Raw genomic sequence first — 21,154 nt, 5'->3', positions numbered from 1 at the left:
CACCGGGTCCGGGTCTCTGATCACCTCTTCCTGTCCCACATCTCCGGAGCGCGTTCTCCTGCATCTTCCTCGCCTGTCGCTGGTCTGCTGTCTCCCGAAGAGATGCAAACCCCGCCCACACGACTATTCCATCCGTATGTAAGTATGTATGTGGTTATGTGTGGAGGAAGGAATGCATGGCGTCCGTCCTTGTCCTCGTCCACGTCCTCGTCCACGTCCCTGGACCCAGCCGTCACAATGAAACCCATATAGGAGGAGTGGGGATGTTTTGCGGACAAGATAAAATGTCGTCTATATCGACAGAGGGACAAGGGAGATCGGTTCCGCTTGGGTGGGAATCCACTCACTCATTCACTCATCCTCTCTCTCTCTCTCTCTCTCTCTCTCTCGTGTGGGACCCGCTTTCTGGTTCTTCTTCTCGTCTCCGCGACTCCTGGTGGGTACGTAGGGGTGGACGGGAGGAAGGGAGCGTGGATGGCGTCCGTAGGTATGTGGCGCGATCTCGTTGTCGCCTTGTTCGGATATGATATCATGCTTTTGATATCGAGACTTTTGGTTTTGGTTTTCTCGTTGGGGCTCGAATGTGTGGTAGGTCAGGCTTGGAAAGGTTGTAAGGTGGTGAGGCTGTGAGGTCGTGGTGGCTGAGTATACAGTGGATATGTCGATGGAGTGTGTCAATGCGATAAGGGAGGGGGAGTGGGAGGGAGAAAGGGTAGGGAGATAGAGTACGTGTAATCTGTATTTGTATGACATATAAAAGGGTCAACTAGAAATAGATTCTACAGAGCGTAGAGGAGTCTTCTCGCTGGGACAAGTTGTGCATGGCACACAAAGGAGATGGCTCGAGGGAAGCAGTCAGTCAAGGCTTGATACAGATGGACATGACCATCGTGATAGTAATGGTATGAATTACTTCGCTGGTATCTCGCTCGCTTTCCAGCCAATTCCGTGTACACCAGCTAAACTTCTAGCAATTCCATCCCGAAAAAAAATGTCGGCTACCATGTTCGCAGACAGTGGACACTCCCTAAGCAGTCTGAAATGAGGTTCCCACGCAGCTATCGCCAGTTGTGCAGTCTGCTCTCAGCCACCGTGGTTGTTGTGCCAGCACTCTTTCCCCCCACATCGTGGTCGCAGAGACGTAGAGCCGCTACCAGGTCCATTTGGTTGGATCCATCGAGTCAACAGGAGATGTTGAACGAGAGGACATCCCAAATGCACCTCATCAGGACATGTTTGAGTCTGTCGCCAACACCCAAAGATCCGTGGTACTTCAGCACAACGCAGACATGTACCGCACCGCACCGCAGTGGCGCCCGCATCTCCCTGATTGATGTCTGCTTCTCATCTCCTCTCTAGCCGCGAGGGTGACTCACGGAGGGTATGACGACGCCCTTCCGCTGGGTGCTGTAGTGACAGCAGCTCGAACATAAATTGTGGCCGCATTCCGTGCACTGGAAGATGGTGGTGTGGGCCGCTGTGCATTTCTGGCATTGCCAAACTAGAGGACTGTCTCTCGGGGCCGCGATCTTGATGTATCGATGCTGTGGACACTGTTGATAAGTGTATCGGAAATTCAATCTAGAATTGGCCGGCTAGGAGGCACATGTTGAGCGTCAGTCATGTTTTCCCGGTCCAGCAGAGCCGCACCGTGTCAGAGTGCGCGAAACTCAAGACTCACGTCAGTGTTGGTTTTCATGATGTTAAATCTTGGACTTGTCCGTCCTTTGAGCGTACTGATGAGAGAGCTGGGCAATCGGATTCAAAGGCTTCTTGAGGGTAATGGTTCGAGGACGAAGGGTCCACGACAGGAGAAGATCGAGCGGTACTTATAGCACTCCGTTTGTTTATGCAAGTGAGGCTTGTGGCAGGACGACATGGTGATTCATCACGCTTCGACGCATCGACCGGGCTCTCAAGCACCGTGACAAGCAAACAGATCAGTCGCAGCGCTATGCCTCTGTCACTTGGCGTCGAGAAATGTCAGGGGGGGGGAGGGACTGTGGCTGCTGCTGTGTGCAGAGATGAGCCAGAGAGGATGAAAATGCATGCGGTGGTATTGTCCGTGTGGAAATCCCTTGGGTAAGAAAGAACCCGTTCAACAGCGTTTCTTACTACCCGTAAAGGGATGGCTCCAGAGGACACAAGGTCACTTTTTGACGGTGATTGAGCGAATCGAACGCTTGGAACACTGGAACGGCAAGTCGCATTCGCACCTAATCCATCCGAAAGAGAGTTTTGGGTGTCCCATAGTTCAACGGGATCGCATCCCCCCGACAGCCTAACGCCTCAGCTCCGGTTGTGTGTCTTGACTCTTGAGAGAATGCTTGAGAGCCCACAGTCAGCTGGTAGGGATTGTGACGAGCATAGATAGTGCGGTTTGCTGCTTAACCATTCCCCTTTTCCCAGACCTGAGCCAAGATTAGAGTTTGCCTGATTCTACTCGTACTGGCAAAGAAGGCGTAAAGATGACATATCTGCTCAACATAGGGCTCTTGGTTGGCCAGCATCTGGTGGAAGAAACAGGCGTTGACAGGTTGAACGAGCAGTCCCGTCGTCGAACCGGCGCGGGTTGAACTTCCCACTATCGTTACCGCGGGATGGATTTGTGGGGCGCTTGAGGGCGCTGGACTGTGGCCCAGGCCCCTGGCAAGGTTTCGATAGTCCGTGCTCCAATATCATGGGGAGCGAGGAGGTACAACCAAGTGGCTTTTCCAGACTGTCCAGACTGTCCAGCCCAAGTCTGAGCTGAGTCCCCCCTTCAGCGCGGCCGAGGATAGCCAGGTGTTCTAGAGCGGCAGACTGACCTCCAAAGGCAGTGCTGTCGCTGTATGGCTCAATGCTACGCAACGCTGAGGCGTGAAAGCGCGGAGGGTGAAGCGAGGAACAAGGAGCGAGGAGCAAGCCACAAGCACGGGACTCGATTGCCTAGCGACACCAGCCTGGTGGTTCTCGTCGTGTCGTTCGATCGTCCTTAACGAGGCGTAGTGTCGATCTTTTACCGAGAGATTTCCAGCTCGCCAGATCCAAACCCCTGTGCTGCTTTTTACGGGCCTCTTTCGCCCCTCTCCAAGATTTTTTCAGCGTTAGATCCCATCGAAGTTGCCCACACAATACCCCCAAAGGACCCCCAAACCGGATCCGTGCCCCTGCTAATCAGTTGGTCCCGGCTGACGACTCTCAATATCTGCGCTAGCTGGCCCTTAGACAAGCCCCGCAGCTGCAACACACTGCATGCACTGGTTCTCACTGGGCAGAAGAGATGGATTTGGTTTCGATCTTGCATGCGCTTCCGTTTGCTTCAGCTCTCCACTCTCCGAGATCTACACCACAGCATATCCGAGTAAGTAAAGTTGGCAAAAAAGAAAGGGCTCTATCCATACGCCATGGTAATACACGCAGTTCGAAATCGGTGTCATGTAGGAAGTCCCTACTTCCATGTAACGCGCGATAGCAACTCTCCTACTGTTGGGGGAGAAGGAACAGCAGAAAGACAAGGTAAGGCCGTCATGCATCCCCAGATGCAGTCGTCCCGAGAATTGGACGCAGATACGGGGGCATTCTGTCGTGTCAATCCCGTGTCGTTGAAAGAAAACTCTTGGGTAGGTTCGAGCTACCATTCGGTTTGTGTCACCAACACGCCAGCATTGATTGGAGGAACCGAACTTGAGAGAAGCGTGGTCCCTCCTTCTTGGGTGGTACGTAGCGCCCGTGCTCGAAACGAAAGTGGCTTGAAAACGTCCGAAAATTGTTGTAACACAACAGCACACACCGCGCTCATCAGCCGGGGTTTGACAGTATCATGGCGTTATCAACGTCCGGAAGGTGCCGATGAGTCCCTGGGCTCCTGGGCTTCTGGGCTCCTGATGTGCGCCATTGAGGCATATCCGTGAGCTCATAACCAAGACAACTTTTGGTTCCTGCTTTACAGGGATAGTGGCATCGAATGCTTTGCATTACGTATTCTGAAGCACTCGTAGGACGTGGAACTGTAAGTGATTGGTCATGCTAGCCCTGAACAAAGGCATTTCGAGTGGTCATGACGCTTGTTCGAACAGGTGACAGGCGCGAGGTGACAAGGAGGCTTGTCTACGGATTCAGGCTGAGCAGGTCATTCTTAGGCGTTCAAATGGAACAACGTCGACATGTCCTCTGCCAGATGGCCGAGTTAGCAGCGAATACCTTCAATACGGCATCTGCACTTACCTCCATGGTGATTGCGGCGGATGGCCTCAGCCAGAAGATTTGAGAGGTCGATCATAATGAGCTTCTTCGAGGCACGGATCCGCTCAGGCGGCACAGGAAAGGTATTTGTCACGACCACATAGTCAATGTAATCGCATGCTTCTAACTCTTCCAAGGAGTTTTCGCCAAACAGGCCATGGATTGCAATACAATAAACCTTCCTGGCGTGGCCGATCTTGACACAGGTTTCCGCAGCTGCAATCCACGAACCAGACCGATCCATAATGTCGTCCATCAGGAGAACAGTCTTCTCCTTGACGTTTCCTACAAGGGTGATTGTGTGCTCGAGGGCAGGATTCTTGATACCCTCTTCTTCCTCGTCCGATGTTGCTGCCGCGTCGAAGGTCCCACCCAGGGCGTGTTCGGGTTGAAAGGACGATGCATTTGATACAAACGAAGAAGTCATGGGATCATTGGTGGGGTTGTCTGTACCGTCTTGCAGAGGTCGCTCGCCCACGAGATTAGCGAGGGAAGCTGACATGCTTGACATTGCTGAAGAGGGATGGTCTTCGTCCACTAAGTGACCTTGGATCAGTCGACCCACGACTACGTCTCTTGCCCGCTGGTCGTTGTGCGCTTCACTAGCTTCGTACTCCGACGGTCGACGTGCGCTGGGAAGGGCTGGCTCGAGGCGGGATGACGGGTCGGGTGAAGCAGAAGGGGAAGGAGTTTCCGCCCTGGCCGCCTGGACTAGGGGGCTTGCTGCAATTGTGACTGCCTTTGGCCTGCCAATACCAGAGCGGCTGACACCGTTTAGCGTGGGACCCCTGGCACGGTGAGGAAGCCCTCGGTGGTGTGACCTCTCCGATTCATTGTCAGCATCATCAGTGTCGTCCCCATCCAGAAGGTGGTCGCGATAACGCATGGACTGTGGCTCAATGGCATCAAAAAATACGGTGCTGTCGGCCAGGTTGTTGTGATGGTGTGAATGTCGTGAACGATCCTTATCCGTGGACACGAGAGCGAAGCTGAGCTTGAGGGCGTCGGCCAGCGAAGTTACTCTCTTGGTGCCACCCACATTCTTGCTCACCACGACTGCATCGCTCCAACGGGGAACATTGGACTTGATCCATCGGGCGATGATCGGTTCCGCGAATAGGTTGTCGACGGGTTTGCCAAAGAACCCTTGCATCTGTGAGGCATGAAGGTCCACAGTGATGATGTGGTCCACCCCTGCTACCACCATGAGATTGGCCAACATCTTTGCGGTGACGGCCCCTCGATGGCTCTTCTTCTTGGATTGGCGAGAGTAGGGGAAGTAGGGCATCACAGCAGTGATTGACTTCGCCGAGCCGCCCTTGCATGCAGCAATCATGATGAGCATTTCCATAACACTGTCGTTGATGCGAGGACTCCCACTCTGCACGATGAAGACATCTTCGTTTCTAACAGAGACGCCTATCTGGACGCTGATTTCCCCGTTTGCGAAGTTACCGAGTTCGCATTTGGCTGGTGAAGAGCCCAGCCTCTCACAGATAGACTCGACGAGGGCGGGATGCGACCTGCCGGAGAAGACTTGAACGCCGCGCATGGTGGTCAACTGAACGGGTTGCGGAGATCGAGGCAAAGCAAAGAGAATAGTGAGAGCCTGACAACTCGCACAAAGAGTACTGACTGTCTCTCGACTCAGCTCAGTGTCATCGTCTCGAGGCAGGTTTCGTCCATGAATCTCTCATTGTCTGGAAGGTTACACAAGAGCGAGGGCAGCCGGAAGCAAGCAAGTGTGAAAGGTGGACGTGAACATTTTTTGAAGAGGCAGAGCCAATCGACCAATCACACAACACTTGAAAATACTCTCCACGTGACTATACGGTGGAGCGGTAGAATTCTCTGATTGTTTTTGTCAGACCGAGGGCAGTTCTGCCATTTGTACCTGGAATCACCAGCATAATCGCCCATTGCAGTTGTCAGACACAATATTACCCATTTTCCGAATACTTTTCCCGAACTGCACATCCTGTGCATTCCATATCATCCAGTATTATGACCCCCTTCGCAGTCAGGTCTGACTCCATGGCATTTGGTGACCATATCATTATGCGCTCATCATGCCTTCGAAATTCCCAGAGATCCAGGGTGGAGGCTCCCTGATTCTCGCATGGCAGATTAAAGGCAAAGAAGTCCTCGTCATCGGTGGTGGTGAGGTATGTTTTGATGGAGACCCCCATCCAAAATCTTGGTGGCACACAGCGCTGACTCGCAACTGCGCGTTAGGTTGCGGCGGGCAGGATCGTCAACTTGCTCAATGCCGACGCCAAAGTAACAGTGGTGTGCCCTCGCGAGGGCTTGAACGAGGAGGTGGCATTCCGCGTAGACCAAGGACAGGTCAAACACGTCGACCGAGTATTCCTCCCTCTCGATCTCGAGCCGGAAAAGAATGTCGCCATGGTCCTCAGCGCGATCGATGACCCCGATGCATCCACGCGCATATGGAAGTACTGCAAGAAATTGAAAGTCCCCGCCAACATCGCTGATGTGCCTCCCGAATGCGACTTCTACTTTGGCAGCGTCCACCGCGATGGACCCCTCCAGATCATGGTTTCTACCAACGGGAACGGCCCTAGAATGGCGGCGGCTATCCGCAGACAGATTGGTGAAATGCTACCCGAGGGCACGGGGGACAGCATCAAGAAGGTCGGGCAACTGAGGAGGATGCTCCGAAAGATTGCGCCGGGCAAAACCACACGCGACATCAGCAAGAGGATGGGCTGGATGAGCGAGGTTTGTGATAAATGGAGCACTGAGGAGTTCAACAAGATGAATGAGGAAGACATGGACAAGCTGGTGCAATTCTACGACAAGGGCGTTGTGCCGAGTTTTGAACAGATTCGGCTAGGATATCAGCGAGACGTGGTGTGGGAGTTTGACGGGTCATTTGGATGGATGTAGGTGTATCAAATATGTTTCTTATTCCTCCTCTGGGGTGAGGATTCGCATTGCTCTCAGGGCCGGTCGCAGATGGCGTGGCGTTTCTGTCCTGGCCATCACTACTCGATAGTTCTCAACACCAATATCATCATATTGTGCAGATGAGGTTCTTTGGTAGACTGAGATTACCTGGCACTGCTCGAGTACTTACACTAGGGGCGTAACCAGCGACCACATGGGGAGACGGATAGCGGCATGGAGGGGGAACAAGGGGGGGCAATCGGGGACACCCAGGACAAGAAATGCCTGATGACGTAGTTGGTTGGTCGTGCGAGCTGAACATCTGACACTACGATAGAATGCGCCCAACAGCAGCTCACGGCCCCAGTCCACTTCAGATGGCTTGACCTTGGTCAATGAAGTTTGCCAAACTATGTTCCCACATCTTACCTGTTCCGAGTCTTTTCGTCCGTCTTTTTGTTCTTTCCCATATTATTCCACTGCTTCAGTTCTGTCGACAAGATCCCCGGCAGTATCCTTGAACCGTCCTTCGCACATCGCCCACTGTATCGTCGCAGTCGCATGACACCGAACCGCGCGCGCGTACCAGTAATTACATTTCTGCCTCAGGCGGTAAGAAAAGAGCCGTAAAGAGTGGCCTAGGATGAAAGCGCTTCGCGAAAAGCTCAAAGGTCTGCCTTGTCAATCCTTCGGCCCGAACAGGTAGATGATTATCCCCATTTTAGATACCAAGCTGCACGATGCCAAAATCGAGGCTATCCATTTCAAGCACAAGATTGGCAAGCTCAAGAACCTGGTCAACAAGAACCATCGTCATGATGAGGAGCATGAACAAGAGACGGACCGCAAGAGAACAGCCATTTGCGAGTCTCATCGCTTCGAGTCCTTCTTCCCCGAGCGCGACAACAACCGCATCAAGTGGTATGTTGACGGTCGCGACTACTTCTGGGCCGTCTCGGTTGGTCTCGAGAATGCCAAAGAGACAATTTACATTGCCGACTGGTGGCTCTCGCCCGAGCTGTTCCTGCGCCGCCCGCCGTTTTTCAACCAGGAATGGCGTCTGGATCAAACCATCAAGCGTGCTGCCGAGCGCGGAGTCCAAGTCTATGTGATCGTCTACAAGGAGGTTCAGCAAGCCTTGACTTGTAATTCCGCGCACACGAAGCATGCCTTGCGAGCACTTTGCCCCGAAGGCAGCCCCGGGCACGGGAATATCCATATCCTGCGCCACCCGGACCATAACGTCTTCGAGAATTTTGGTGACATGACTTTCTACTGGGCGCATCATGAGAAGTTTATCGTGATTGACTACCACCTCGCGTTCATCGGAGGCTTAGATCTGTGCTACGGAAGGTGGGATCTCCGTCAGCATCTTCTGGCAGATGTCCATCCCTCCGGGGTGGTCAACGAAATCTTCCCCGGACAAGATTTCAACAATAACAGGTATGTCACAACACGACCCTCTATAAATCCCCAGACTGATAGGGTTTCCACGCAGGATCATGGACTTCCACACAGTCGAGGATTGGTCCAACAACGAACTCAACAAGACCGACTACGGCCGAATGCCATGGCATGACGTAGCAATGGCTGTGGTTGGCGACTCCGTATTAGATATTGCCGAACATTTTGTCCTGAGGTGGAACTTTGTCAAGCGAGACAAATACAAGCGAGATGAGAGTGTCGACTATCTGTGTATGACCACTCGATCCAGGGCGGATGGCTCCAACCCGGACGAAGACCTCATTGCGATTCAAAGACCAAAACACCCAGTGGGAAAGTACATAGAGCATCCTCTCAGTCCGCTTGAGGGCAAGGGTCTTCAGAACGCCGGTTCTGTTCACGCGCAGCTGGTTCGGAGCAGCGATGACTGGAGCAGTGGCATCTTACTCGATCACAGTATTCAAACCGCCTATGTTGAAGTGATTGAAAATGCCCAGCACTATGTCTACATTGAAAATCAGTTTTTCATCACTGCTACCGGCGAGCATCAGTCGCCCGTCCACAACCAAATCGGCCGAGCAATAGTCAATGCATGCGTCCGTGCTGAAAAGGAAAACCGCAAGTTCCGAGTCATCATACTCATCCCTGCCATTCCAGGTTTTGCAGGTGATCTTCGCAGCGACGCGGCTATCGGGACAAGGGCCATAATGGATTATCAATACAAGAGCATCAATCGAGGCGAACACTCGATCTTTGGACAACTCAAAGCCGCCGGGGTGGATCCCACCAAGTACATATTTGTCTTCAATTTGCGCGCCTATGACCGCATCGATAGGACCCCATCACTCATTCAACAGGAGAAAGAGTCTGGAGTGTCATACCAACAGCTCCAGCGTGCCGAGGCAGAGGAGATCATGGGCAGCGGCATCCATGGTTACGAAGGCGAAAAGACCGAAAAGGAATCCCGTGGCACGGGCGCCAACGTCAGTGAAGATGAACAACATGCCATTATTGACCGCAAGCGCCGGTTCGAGGCTGCGCGCAAGAAGCTCGACGTCAAAGACCCCGTCACTTCGGCCGAGTCAATCGCCGAAGATGCCATGGCTCGTGGCGGACTCGTTAGCGAAGAACCATGGGAAGGTGAACCCGAAGCCGAGAAGGACAACTTTGTACAAGAGGAACTCTACATCCACGCCAAATTGCTGATTGTGGACGACAAGACGGTGATTTGCGGATCGAGCAATATCAACGATCGTTCCATGTTGGGTTCGCACGACTCGGAACTCTCGATCGTCATGACCGACACCAAAGTGCTTGAATCGACCATGGACGGCAAGCCCTATCAAGCAGGCTACCACGCTGCGACTTTACGACGCCATATCTGGCGCGAACACCTGGGCATGATCGAAGCGCAATCCGTGGACGCGTCCAATGACCCCAATGCCCAACCACCAACCGTATGCATGAACGATGAGTACTCTGGCGAAGAATGGGAATTCGTGGCTGATCCCTTGTCCGACACACTCTGGGAAAAATGGACGGGTCAAGCCACTACCAACACTGACGTGTACCGCTATCTATTCCGCGCCGACCCGGACAACCACATCAAGACGTGGAAGGATTACGATGACTTTGCACCTCGCCAGACGATCAAACAAGGCCATTTACATGATCCACACATGCCGGTAGAGCTCGTGCGGAAGGAGTTGGACAAGATTCGGGGACATCTTGTTTGGATGCCCCTGGATTTCCTGTGTGAGGAGGAGATGGCAGAGAGAGGCATACAAGTGAATGCGTACACCGAGGTGAGTTTTTTTGTCTTTGAGGTTGAGTCAATGCGTGTGCTAATTGTGGTGATTTTCTGCAGAGCGTATACACGTGAACAGACACGGCATGCTGCCTCTAAAGCAGGGATGGATAGGGGGCGGCTCGCCTCAAGGCTCTTTGAGTCATGGAGGAATGATAGCCATGCATGGCTCTCGTTCAGGTCCTCGTCGCGTGGCAAGTTGGAGTGACGCTTAAGGTGCATGTTTGTGTTCAACTCATGCACAAAGCCGGAGAGGCTCATTACGGTGTGCACTTGAGGGTGCAATCTACCCAAGTACTCTGGAGTCTGGATACCCCTATTGCTGTTAATACATCAATAAAGCCTTGTACGGCTAAGACACCAACCAAAAAAACAAAAAAATTAAAGGGATGATATGGTATGAGGCGGCCAAGCGGTGGCTCACTGTCGGCTGACCTGAGACTGTCATGGGCGTGTCGCATTACTGATATACCAACAGTACTGAGTATGAGACAGCAGGACTTTTTCGCAGGACTTTTTCGTTCTTACGTACCTGAATACCTTGTTCTCGTTCCCTTCTCTCTCTCTCTCTCTCTCTCTCTCTCTCTCTCTCTCCGCCATTGAGCCACTACACCGAGTATTCTACAGAGGTAAAAAGTAGGTCAAAACCTTGCCTCAAAGGAATCTAGAACTTCAGACTGTAGACTCCAGACTCCAGACTCGGGATATACCCGATGATTAAATCAGGGAAAGGCCTTGAGAGAATAGAGAAACAACAGAGAAACAGAGAACTAGAGAATCGAGGAGCGTGCGATTGAGTGTCATGCATGCATGCGTGCGTGCGTGCGTGCGATATTCTGTTACATTTTTGGCACTAGCATTTTACTTTTTTTGTCCGGGGGGGTTTTATTTATCACGCGGCGACAGCGGCATCGGCATCGGCATCCAGATCGCCCACCGCCTTCTTCAGCCTGGTCCAGTCCTCGTCGCCGACCTCCTCCCACGCCTTGCCGCGGCCGAGCACCCTGCGCGCCGCGCTGCGGGCCTTGAAGCGCCATTTGGCCTCGACGGCGCCGCCGGTGCGCTCGCGCTGCAGCGGGCCGAGCTCGCGGTACCGCTGCATCATCCACACCGTCTTGTCGACCACCCGGCGCCACTGGTCGCGGGCCACCGTGTCAAAGTCCTCCGAGGCCGAGACGGCCGCGAGCTGGGCGCGCCACGACTTCTCGCTCCACTGCAGCGCCGCGTGCGGGCGTCGGCGCCACTGCGCGACGCGGGAGAGGAGCGTCCACAGAGCGGGCGAAGAGGTCGCGAGCGGCGCGATTTGCGTGTCGATCAGGTGCAGGAATGAGCGGGCCGTGTAGGGCAGTCTCCCTCTCTCCGTCGTCGCTGTCGCTGTGGTTGACGAGGTTGTTGTCGAGTTGGGGACCGGTGGCGATGTTTCGACCTTCTCGCCTTGCCCGTTCTGCTCTGTCCGCTTTTCCTCGGGACGATTCGCCCCTCGGGCAGTCCCTGCTTCGTCGGCAACACCCACGCCGTGGTCCTGCCCATCCCCGCCTGTCGATGGGTACGTCCAGGTCCCTGTGACATAGTCTGTGAGGACGCCCAAGATCTTTAGATCGATGCATTTCTCTCCTTCCTTCTTGCCGCGAAGCTCCACCACGCGCCCCATGGCCTGGATGACTTCCCCCCACGGCGTGTTCGCCGATGGCGGTATGCTCGCCGCCACTGTGAGGTAGTTGTCCCAGATCCGAGCGTCGTCCCTCTTCAGGGTCGCCGCGCGGCGCAAGGCTCGGAGAGCGTCCCGCAGATGCCGGTACGGGTCAATCTTCTGTTTGGCAAGAGATTCCGAGGCGGCGTGAGCTTCCGTGTCGGCCACGATTTCCTCGTCGTCGAGTGGCCCAGGAGCGGTGGTCGTTGCAGTGTCCTCGCGGTCTGTTTCGGGCACATCGGCCAACGCGGCCATGGGCTTGTCTAGCCTCAACAACGCCACAGCCAGATTTGACCAGCTCTCGGCGTCTCTGTCGTCCAACTGTACACATCGGGTAAAGCTCTCGACCGCGGAGATCCACTCCTCCTGCTCTAACTGCAGACACCCCAAAGCGAACCAGCTCGCCCGGTCGAGGCGAGAGATACCCAGCGCGAGGGTGTACGCTTCTGCGGCGCGCGGGAAGTCGCGTCTCTTGGTGTAGTACCGGCCGAGCGAGCGCTGTGCACGGGCATACCGGCTCGACGAGACGGTCCATGCCAGGGAATAGTGGGAGGGATCATCGGTGATGTCGCCTAGGATGCAAAGGAGGCGGGGAGCGTCTGCCGGTGGAGGAGAGCGAAGCTTTCTGTCAGCATCTGCAGCCTGCGAATCCTCAAACAACAGATCCTTGAGCAACTCCACAGCCTTGCCCTCCTGATCCGTCGCTGCTAGACACAGTGCCACTTCCGCGTACATCTGCAGTCGGTTGTAGATATCCAGCGCTGTTTTGAGGCCACCCAGTTGAGCCCAGCGCTGGGCGAGTTCAGCCTCTAGCTCCCATCGAAGCGGCGGGGCGAGTTGGTATACGTACTTCAGACGCTCGGCCACGGACGCGGATTCCGAGGGGTTTCCCTTGGGGAGGAACGTGGTTGCGCCTTTTGTTGACGGGTCTGCTGTTTCTGTGGAGGACGTCGTTCGGTCCTTCGTATCTGATGCCGAAGCTCTGGGATCTGATGTCGTTTCGACAATGACCTGATCGACCAGCGCTTGCAACTGTAACAGCCCCCTCTCCGCGGTACGGGATCGGTAACCTTCGATCCTACTTCTGACCAGCAGAGCTTGGGTATACACTTGCCAATTAGAGGACCCGCCTTCCAGGACTCGAGTCGCATAGGGCAGAGTTTCTTCCCTCACCAAACCGTCATCTGGAGAGGTATTGGTAATGCTGCTCGCGGTGGCAAGAAGGATGATACTGTCCATGGGGTAGAGCAGCGGCTGGCTGGCCGGATCAAGAGATGCGAGTTGAGAGGGGATGTTCGAGTCAGGGGATGCAATGTGTGTCATTGTGGCTTCGGACACCGGCACAGCTGAATCAGCGGATTGGAACTCGATCCGTTCCAGAAGAGTGTCGTCGTTGAGAGGCAAATTCTCGGGTTTTGTCGCCGCGCTGCTGGACGTACTCACAGCTTCACCACGGTCAGACTCTGCGATAGCATCGCTAGATTTTGCGGCCTCGGCTCTACTGCCCTTACGACTGCTGTACGGTTCAGGCTCGTGATCCCGACTTTTGGCCAGAACGACAAGTTGGCTGATATCCCGGTCCTGGAATTTCGTCCTTTTGCCCAATGCGCCAGTCAACACGAATTGAAAGTGTCGCGTCGTTGCGGCCTTGGCCAGATCTGCCCTCGCCAACGCATCGTCGCCGTAGTGTGTTCGAACCACCGCTCGCTCGATGAGGAATTCGACAAAATGTTCTTCAGCAGCCGCTCCCCCAAATGCCAAGCGAGATGTAAGTTGGCGCTCGAGGACCTCGGCATCCAAATAGATGGCGTCCCGGAGTGAGGGCGACTCTTCAGAGAGGAGTTTCTGGTGCCAGAAGTTGACTCGAAAGCGTGCCCGCCGGCCGTTGAAACCAGCTTCAGCCAGTGTGGGATTCGACAAGATGACTTTGGCGAGCCAGAAGAGCTCAATGTGCGGCGTCAGCGGGTAGGGACGAGAGCCATCAACGGAAAGGTACTCAAACAGTGCCTGTTTCAGTGATCCAATGTCCTCATTTCGGTAGATGTCCGGAAATATGACCTCGTCCGTGTTGAAATCCAAGGGAGGTCCAGTACAGTTGGCTTGTAAGAAGGCCTCGAGCGCGGTATATCCAATCTTGAGGAACGAGAGCTGCTGCATGGCATCGTTCAGCAAAAACTTGACCCGCGACGTGACCCCACTGATGAAGGGTACTGGTTCTGCGTGCAAGGCCTCAAACCCCAGCAACTTACGAGTCAACGGGTCCTGCAGAATTTCGAGAAAGGAAGTCCCCATCTTGGGATAGGGGTAGAGGTGTTCCATTGCGGCGACGTGCTTGTCTTCGACCTCTGACTCACGGCGGATTTCCAGCGAGGAGAGAGGGCTCGAGACCCTAGTCGTAAAAGTTCCCCCGTCAGAGGTCTGCGTCGCCGCTAGATCAACAGCCTCCTCACCAGACCACCAGCGTTCAACCTCGTCTCTGGCCGCTGGTGTTCCCTGTCGCTGTATGCGTGCGACGATAACTATCTCGCGGCGATGACGTGATGTGATATGATGCCGCCCAAACCCTACAAGCTGTTTTGGACCGCTTTGGGATCTTTGGGGGGGAAAGAAAGAGGGCACTCCGAAGAATAGCGCATTTAGAGATCAGGCGTCGCACCGAAAATTTCTCTTTCTTCGAGGGTCGAAATTTCTAGCAGCAAATGAGATGCCCGTGCCGGACTTGGGCTCACAAACCTGTTGGGAAAGGAAAGCGACTCTCCCAGAAGAGGCTCTGTCGGGTTCATCCTCTAGACACTGCGAAGGACCAGAAGAGACATTATAGGAGGAGTAGAGAGATGGTCGTCAGCCCTATTGCTCGTTTTCTGAGGAGAAGAATGAACGCAACGGGCAAACAGCAACAGCAACAGCGGGGAAAATGCGATGGGAAGAAAGTTTCTGGTCACGTGTGCAAATTTCACTGCAACTTCATTTCACTTCATTTCAACTCGTGTCCAACCAAAAGAAAACACACACATACACGCTTCATCATCTTCGTCCACCAGCAGAAAACATGGTCGAAAATCGTCATCTGAGTCACTGCTGCTGTTGGTACAATTTCCATATGTGACTGTGGGTTCAAAAAGACTGTTTCACAATACAAAAGCGAGGGTATCTCCCCAAAAAGTATCAATGTCAAATCTGCTCCGTCTTGCTCCCTCCAGTCCCCTATCTCGGTCGGTCGCTGGCTAAAGCTCCACCAACCAAAAAAAAAAGAAAGAATCATCTCAGTACCAGGGCTTTTTTGTCTATATCCGCTTGCCAGTTCGACCGGCCTGGGCCGCCTTTCTCTTTCTATATACACTTCTATATTGGATCCGGCCAATGGTGCCCAGTCCGTAGGCCAAGAAGAACAAGAATGTCCACGCGCAGGTGACAATCAACCCCGTGGGGAAGATGCCTAGGCTCGTGCCCGGGAGGACGAAAGGAACTGCGGCAGTGATGGCCGCGGCGGCCACAGAAGGGCTAACGAGGACGTTCTTGAATTCGTCCTTGAATTGGCCTACCACGAACCAGGCGCCATCCGCTGCACTGATGTTGGCGTTGATAGGCGTCAGAGAATTGGTGGCAGCGTTCAGCTTGATGTCCGGCAGCATCAGCGACATGATTTGGGTGTCATTCAGCATGGCGAGATCCAGGGTTTTTTCAAACGTCCCAAAGAGGGTGTATTGTTGTACTTCGGCCATGCTGCTTTGGCGTGCTTCCAAGTCTCGCTTCCTCCGCTTGGTTAACGACTGGAACGTGGTGCTTGCGGGATAGGTCAAGCTGATCATGATATCGTTGATAGGCACATTCTCAAAGTTTCCAGACGGGGGAAACATTGAATAGAGTCGAAGATCCGCCTCGAAGGCGCCTTGCTTGCTGTCGTACTGCATGATGTTGTAGCACGCGGCGAGACCAGCAGCATTCTCGACCGAAGTGAGTGATTTGAGGTTATTGACGCAAGCCGTCGCGATCGTTTCATTTAACGCTCCCGTTGGAGCCGCCACGGAAAGAGAGCCGGTTGAGGATTGCGGCTCTCGTCGCAGAATCTTATCCGCCTCTTTCTCCATCCCATCTTCCCAGGCGTTTCTCCTTCTGATAGCATCGGGCAGATGGAGAATGGCCTTCGCCGAGATGATGTCGACCTCGGCCAAGAGCAACACCGCCGAAGCAATAATAGTTGTCAAATGCATTTTTGGTTTCCGAGGGTTTCCGGAAGGGGGTTTGATATCGGTTTTCCTTCGGTAGTGATTGTTGGATATGTGGTAAAAAGTGGTCGTCGAGACCGGTGATGCGAGGATCAAGCACTGCTTGCTGAAAAGGAATGGAGGCACGGCCAGCGACTGCCAGAAAAGAATGAGGAATGCTCTTAGAAAACGGGGGAGAGGAACCTGTCCACGAGCATGGAAGGTCGTCGACGGGGGAGGACAAGGAAAAAACAGAGCAAACAGACAGGAGGCCCGGTGCAAAGAAAAAAGAGAGTGGTCTGATTAGTGTGACAGCTACCGAGTACAGGAGGAGGAACCCCCCAGATCAATATAAAACATTTACTGTAGGGGAACTCCCTGGGCCAAGGAGGGTTGACACATGGCTGGGTGGGCTGCGATGGAGACTTGGTCTGTGGGTGTCGATTTGGCCAACCTGGGCCATTGTGGTCTGTAAGGAGTCCTCGGTACCTACCGAAGGGTGATAAGGAGAGAGACTTGTCGACGGGTTACCTTGGAATAGGCCACGCTTAGGATAGTTGAGAAGACAAGTGGATTCTGGTGTGAAACAACAGAAGCAGGTGAACGGCGCAGCACGAAACGCGAAAGTGGGATGTCGCAACAGAGGTTGCATGGTGCCAAGGTAGCGCGAATTCGCCGAATGATAGGTAGCCTTCTATACTTGGCTAGGTTAGAGAAGTACCGAGTAGGTAGTACCTCGTACTTCGTCGTGCCACTGATGTCGGTGTGCTCTCAACAGAAAGGTCCATGAGAAGGGATGAGTGGACCTTTGAAGGGGGGGGCAGGGGCGGGGTTTCTCTGAAGATTCGACACAATGGCTTGCAGCCAACAGGAGACAGGGGCAGGGGACAGAGTCAATTTCGTCAGAATTATTGGACAGGAGGCTCTTCGGGTGGGGCATCAGCGGGGCCTGGCGGGACTGAAGCAAAAGGAGGCGTCCCCGCCTATCGTTTGAGAAACGCAATCTTGAAACAATGCCATCGGCTCTATCCATTGGTCGCTCGTGGAAAATGACCCCCTTTATCCATTCGCTGCCCAGCGTCCGACCTTTTCCCTCGTCCGACCCCGTCTCTACAAGTACGTCCGATAACCTGTTTCGAGGCCGATCGTTTCAGCACTTCTCATCCAACCATCATACAATGGCAATTAGAAAACCGAAACTGACAGGTCCATCGCCGACCCAAAGAAGACCATGCCGTGTTTATTCTTGACTTAACCGCGCAGTCCAGAGGCTGGCATTGAATCCACCTTTGTCGTTGTTATTGTCAACGAGGCTGACTTGGTTGATTTCCGTGCTCTTCCCGTTTTGCGCGCGTTACCAGTGAGACTCATAGTAGATGAACATTGACTGCATACCGAGTAGACATTGCGCATATCGGCTCATTGAATCGATATTTGTTGCTCAGCTGGACCACCCAGCCACGATACATTATGCAAAAGCCTCCACATAGTTGGCCACACAGATTCAAACGCGCTGTGAAGCCCCGTGTGCCGTTTGAATTCAACAACACTCGTCGCCTGTTACACTCCCGTCAATCCCTCTGTGTTGGACACATGACCTAATTTTGAGACCCTTGCACCATCCTCAAAAAGTCCCGTACTCGGCCTAGCTGCGAATTGTTGCTCATATCCTTCTGCTCACTTATAACCGCTTGCACGAGTCCGTCCAGTAAGGCGTCAACCTTATCTTCATCGGCGCCCGTACACAGGCTCACAATTTTCTTGTACCGTGCTTCGAGCTCCACACTGTGGGCTTTGAGCACCTTGGCCGTCTGCTCCAATTGTTGGTTGTGTCGCTGATACACCTGAACACGCCCCGACACCACCTCCGCTCTTTCAAGGCTGCCCAAGAGGTTGAGTTGCTCCGGTGTCAATGCTACCAGGCCAGCGTCGATTTCGCCATCAGGGAAGAACTGTGTCACGAGCGGCAGTTGTCCCTCAAGGTCGAGGCCTCTATCCGCTTCTCCGACCATAACGTTGTCTTGAATCGTGTTGAGCGGATTGGCATCGCTCAGCTCGGTGCGAAGTTTGGCTGCCGCTCGACGTAGATTGCTGATTTTCTGCTCTAACTCGTCTTTTTCCCGCACTTTGGCTCGATTTTCTTCTAGCCGCCGCCGCTCCTCTGCGAGCGAATTGCCCGACTCCTTCAACGCGGCATTGGTTTTGTCTAGGATTTCCTTCCTTTCCTTCATCTCAGCTGCAAAGTCGGCCTCGGATTGAGCGAGAACTTCTCGTATCGCTGTTACCATTAGCATCACAGAACATACTTGGTGCCACATTACTTACAGGCCATGAGCCCTTCTTGAGCCTCTTCGAAGGATTTCTGTGTTGACCCGTTCGCCACCGAAGGCTGATCGAACGCTGCAAACGTTTGGTCAAACATGTGGGAGTTGACCGGTCCGCCACCCACCCCAAAATCTGCCGGAGACAAGCCACCACGGTTGCTGATGTGCGGATCTGCACCGACCTCAACCAACTGATCAATGATAGTAGTCGTGCTTGTTCTTGCTGCCAAATTCAAAGCTGTATCTCCTGTTTTGTCTTGTGCGTTGACAATCTCCGACATGAATCTCGCTAGTGTCATGGGGTTTGTCTGGCTCAGCTTATTGAGTCCGCCCGTCGCATCAAACTGCGTGCTTGATTTTGACGATGTGCCTTGTCGAATCACATACTCGAGAAGAGACTCGAGGTAGTACTTCCCGACTGCAGCCCTTCCCTTTATCGCAGAGGCAACGGCGATGTGATGGAGCATTGTTCGCCCACGTCCGTCTCTAACTTCGATGCTCGGACCGAGAAGCTCCAGCAGAGCAGGGAAAGAACCTTGATCGAGATTGTTTCTCGCCTGGCACGCAGCGATCAATGCTGTTTCGCCGCCGCTGTTTGCTCGCCTCATATTGAATCCCTTCTCGAGCAACTTTCGAACGAGAGCAATTCGACCTAACGTGGCCGCCCAGTGCAACGCAGTATTAGATGAGCCATCAATAGGCACCTCATACTCATCGCCACTCAACCGCAAAAAAGCTGCATGGTCGTCAAAATCTGTTCGTGAAGGGTCGATGAAAAGGTCGAGTAAGAGTTCCTTCTTTTGCTCCTCCAAAGGTCCAGATGGGTGAGGAAGTGGCTCCAGGCCATAAGGCAGCGGATCCGCAGAGATAAAAGCTTGCCCTGATTGAGAAAAAAATGAAACGTTCGGCTCTGTAGGGACGCTGTCCTGCATGCTGAGATCTATAGCGCCATCGTACAGGAATGATGACTGTGGTGAAGGTCGAACGCGTTTGCGCGGCGGCTCCTGCGAATCTGTCGTAGGGAAATCCACGAAGCTCGCACCTTGGCTCATGATCCCTCCGTTTGTGCCGAAACTATCTTGGCTCGTCATACTCGGTATGCTCTGTTGGCTGGCATACATGGTCTCCTGGCTATAGCCAAATGATTGGGACTGTTTTCTGGGGCCGATGGAGCGTCGTCCGTCCATATTGGGAGAGTCGAGCCTCGTTCTATTCAAGGCATGAATAGCGTTTGCTGCGGTACTGGACATGCTTTTGAAAAAGGTGCCCCCGGTCGGATGCCCGCCCCCGCGGCTGTCGCCACCATACATTCGCTTTCTCTGGGCTGCCATGGCTTGTTCCTTAGTGGGCGTCTCGATGCCCTGGGAGACTCCAGGCATACCATCCGAATTAATGTCGTACTCTAACAGTGGTAGGAGCAGTTGCTCGACACCATACTGTCTGCAAAATTCTCGACCGCGCTGGTAGTTGACCCAAGTGCCCTGATACTTTCCATAGCCACCTTGGACTTTTTCATGCTCACCCGAGATTTCCTTTTCGAGCACCTTCGTTCTTTTGCCCTTGTCCACCCCCGCCACCTTGAGAATCTGGGTCGCGTTCAGCCAAGAGTCTGCTCGGCGTCGCATGACAGCTACTCCGTTGACTTCCATCTCGAAAACCGACACATTGGAGTAGACGGCAGTGTATATCTGTGGCTTGAGCCCGTTCGCATAGTAGTCGGGTTGCGCGAACGCATTCGCTTCCGAGTAAGAACCGAAGCTATTGGGCGGTGCCATCATCCCTCCATTGGTCATGGACGCTGTTCCGTTCATACTATACACCATCTGTTGCTGCGCGGATAAACCTTGCTGATGTTGGTGCTGAGATGCAGGTCTGGGGGGTGGAGGAGTGGGTGCTGGTGTAGAGCCTATCGACTGGCCTTCAAACGGGCCCATGGGCGGAGGTTGTTGGGGAAAATTTGGGTTCATAGAGGTGGAATGGCCGTGCTGAGGGAAAGGTGGAGGGGGTTGCGCGTAGACTCCTGAATGAATGCCTCCCGATGCCATCATTATCGACAAGAGTCAGAAGAAATCGGACCCGGGGAACTGGTCGGGTACAGGTATGTGGACTGCGTGTCAGGGCATGTCGGGTGCGCACACAGCGCTGTCCAGCCTGTTGTGGGGAATGTTCTTCCTTTTCAGTGATAAAGGAGATCCTTTACCAGGTAGCTTTTCCTCGCACTACTTTTTTTTCCTCTTCTGGCGGGACTGGGTACAAGATTCAGCTCACCGGACAATCCAACCTCGATCAAACGCGACCCAGTGTCGAGGCAGTAGGTAGAGCAATGAGGACGGTGCCGGGTCGACCTTTGAAGTTCAATATCGGTGAAGCTAGTGTGTATGGCGGGAAGGATGGTCGAAGAGTTTCTCGGCGCCGACCAGCAAGGGAATGTTTCGCATGGACACAGACCGGATGGAGTTGCGGTGGCAGTCTTTTGCTGTAGTTGTGGGATACACAGTCAGAAGCTGCAAACTGTCGTCTGAGAGTTGGTCAGGCGGTTTGCGCAGGTTGT

The 21,154-nt window shown here is 53.7% G+C and overlaps 6 protein-coding genes across 6 annotated transcripts; 2 read left to right on the top strand and 4 right to left on the bottom strand.

Annotated features, from left to right (window-relative positions):
• Positions 1-4,117: 4,117 nt before the first annotated feature.
• On the bottom strand, positions 4,118-5,776 carry Z517_02362 (uncharacterized protein; the record flags this gene model as incomplete). Its single annotated transcript, XM_013431472.1, has 2 exons — positions 4,118-4,152; positions 4,207-5,776. The coding sequence occupies 2 exons, from the start codon at positions 5,774-5,776 to the stop codon at positions 4,118-4,120; spliced, it is 1,605 nt and encodes a 534-aa protein (XP_013286926.1).
• Positions 5,777-6,293: 517 nt separating this feature from the next.
• Z517_02361 (uncharacterized protein) lies at positions 6,294-7,134 on the top strand (the record flags this gene model as incomplete). The annotated part of the gene is made up of 2 exons (XM_013431471.1): positions 6,294-6,389; positions 6,460-7,134. 2 exons carry the CDS (start codon positions 6,294-6,296, stop codon positions 7,132-7,134), a joined length of 771 nt encoding a protein of 256 aa, XP_013286925.1.
• A 643-nt stretch (positions 7,135-7,777) lies between these two features.
• Positions 7,778-10,459, top strand: Z517_02360 (uncharacterized protein; the record flags this gene model as incomplete). The annotated part of the gene is made up of 4 exons (XM_013431470.1): positions 7,778-7,805; positions 7,860-8,577; positions 8,633-10,382; positions 10,445-10,459. The coding sequence occupies 4 exons, from the start codon at positions 7,778-7,780 to the stop codon at positions 10,457-10,459; spliced, it is 2,511 nt and encodes an 836-aa protein (XP_013286924.1).
• Positions 10,460-11,276: 817 nt separating this feature from the next.
• Z517_02359 (uncharacterized protein) lies at positions 11,277-14,393 on the bottom strand (the record flags this gene model as incomplete). The annotated part of the gene is made up of 1 exon (XM_013431469.1): positions 11,277-14,393. The coding sequence occupies one exon, from the start codon at positions 14,391-14,393 to the stop codon at positions 11,277-11,279; it is 3,117 nt and encodes a 1,038-aa protein (XP_013286923.1).
• A 965-nt stretch (positions 14,394-15,358) lies between these two features.
• On the bottom strand, positions 15,359-16,285 carry Z517_02358 (uncharacterized protein; the record flags this gene model as incomplete). Its single annotated transcript, XM_013431468.1, has 1 exon — positions 15,359-16,285. The coding sequence occupies one exon, from the start codon at positions 16,283-16,285 to the stop codon at positions 15,359-15,361; it is 927 nt and encodes a 308-aa protein (XP_013286922.1).
• A 1,592-nt stretch (positions 16,286-17,877) lies between these two features.
• Positions 17,878-20,537, bottom strand: Z517_02357 (uncharacterized protein; the record flags this gene model as incomplete). Its single annotated transcript, XM_013431467.1, has 2 exons — positions 17,878-18,557; positions 18,605-20,537. 2 exons carry the CDS (start codon positions 20,535-20,537, stop codon positions 17,878-17,880), a joined length of 2,613 nt encoding a protein of 870 aa, XP_013286921.1.
• Between the last annotated feature and the right edge of the window lie 617 nt (positions 20,538-21,154).

This window comes from Fonsecaea pedrosoi, assembly GCF_000835455.1.
Source record: "Fonsecaea pedrosoi CBS 271.37 unplaced genomic scaffold supercont1.2, whole genome shotgun sequence".
Taxonomy (NCBI): domain Eukaryota; kingdom Fungi; phylum Ascomycota; class Eurotiomycetes; order Chaetothyriales; family Herpotrichiellaceae; genus Fonsecaea; species Fonsecaea pedrosoi.
This window is presented reverse-complemented; position numbering and strand designations above follow the sequence as displayed.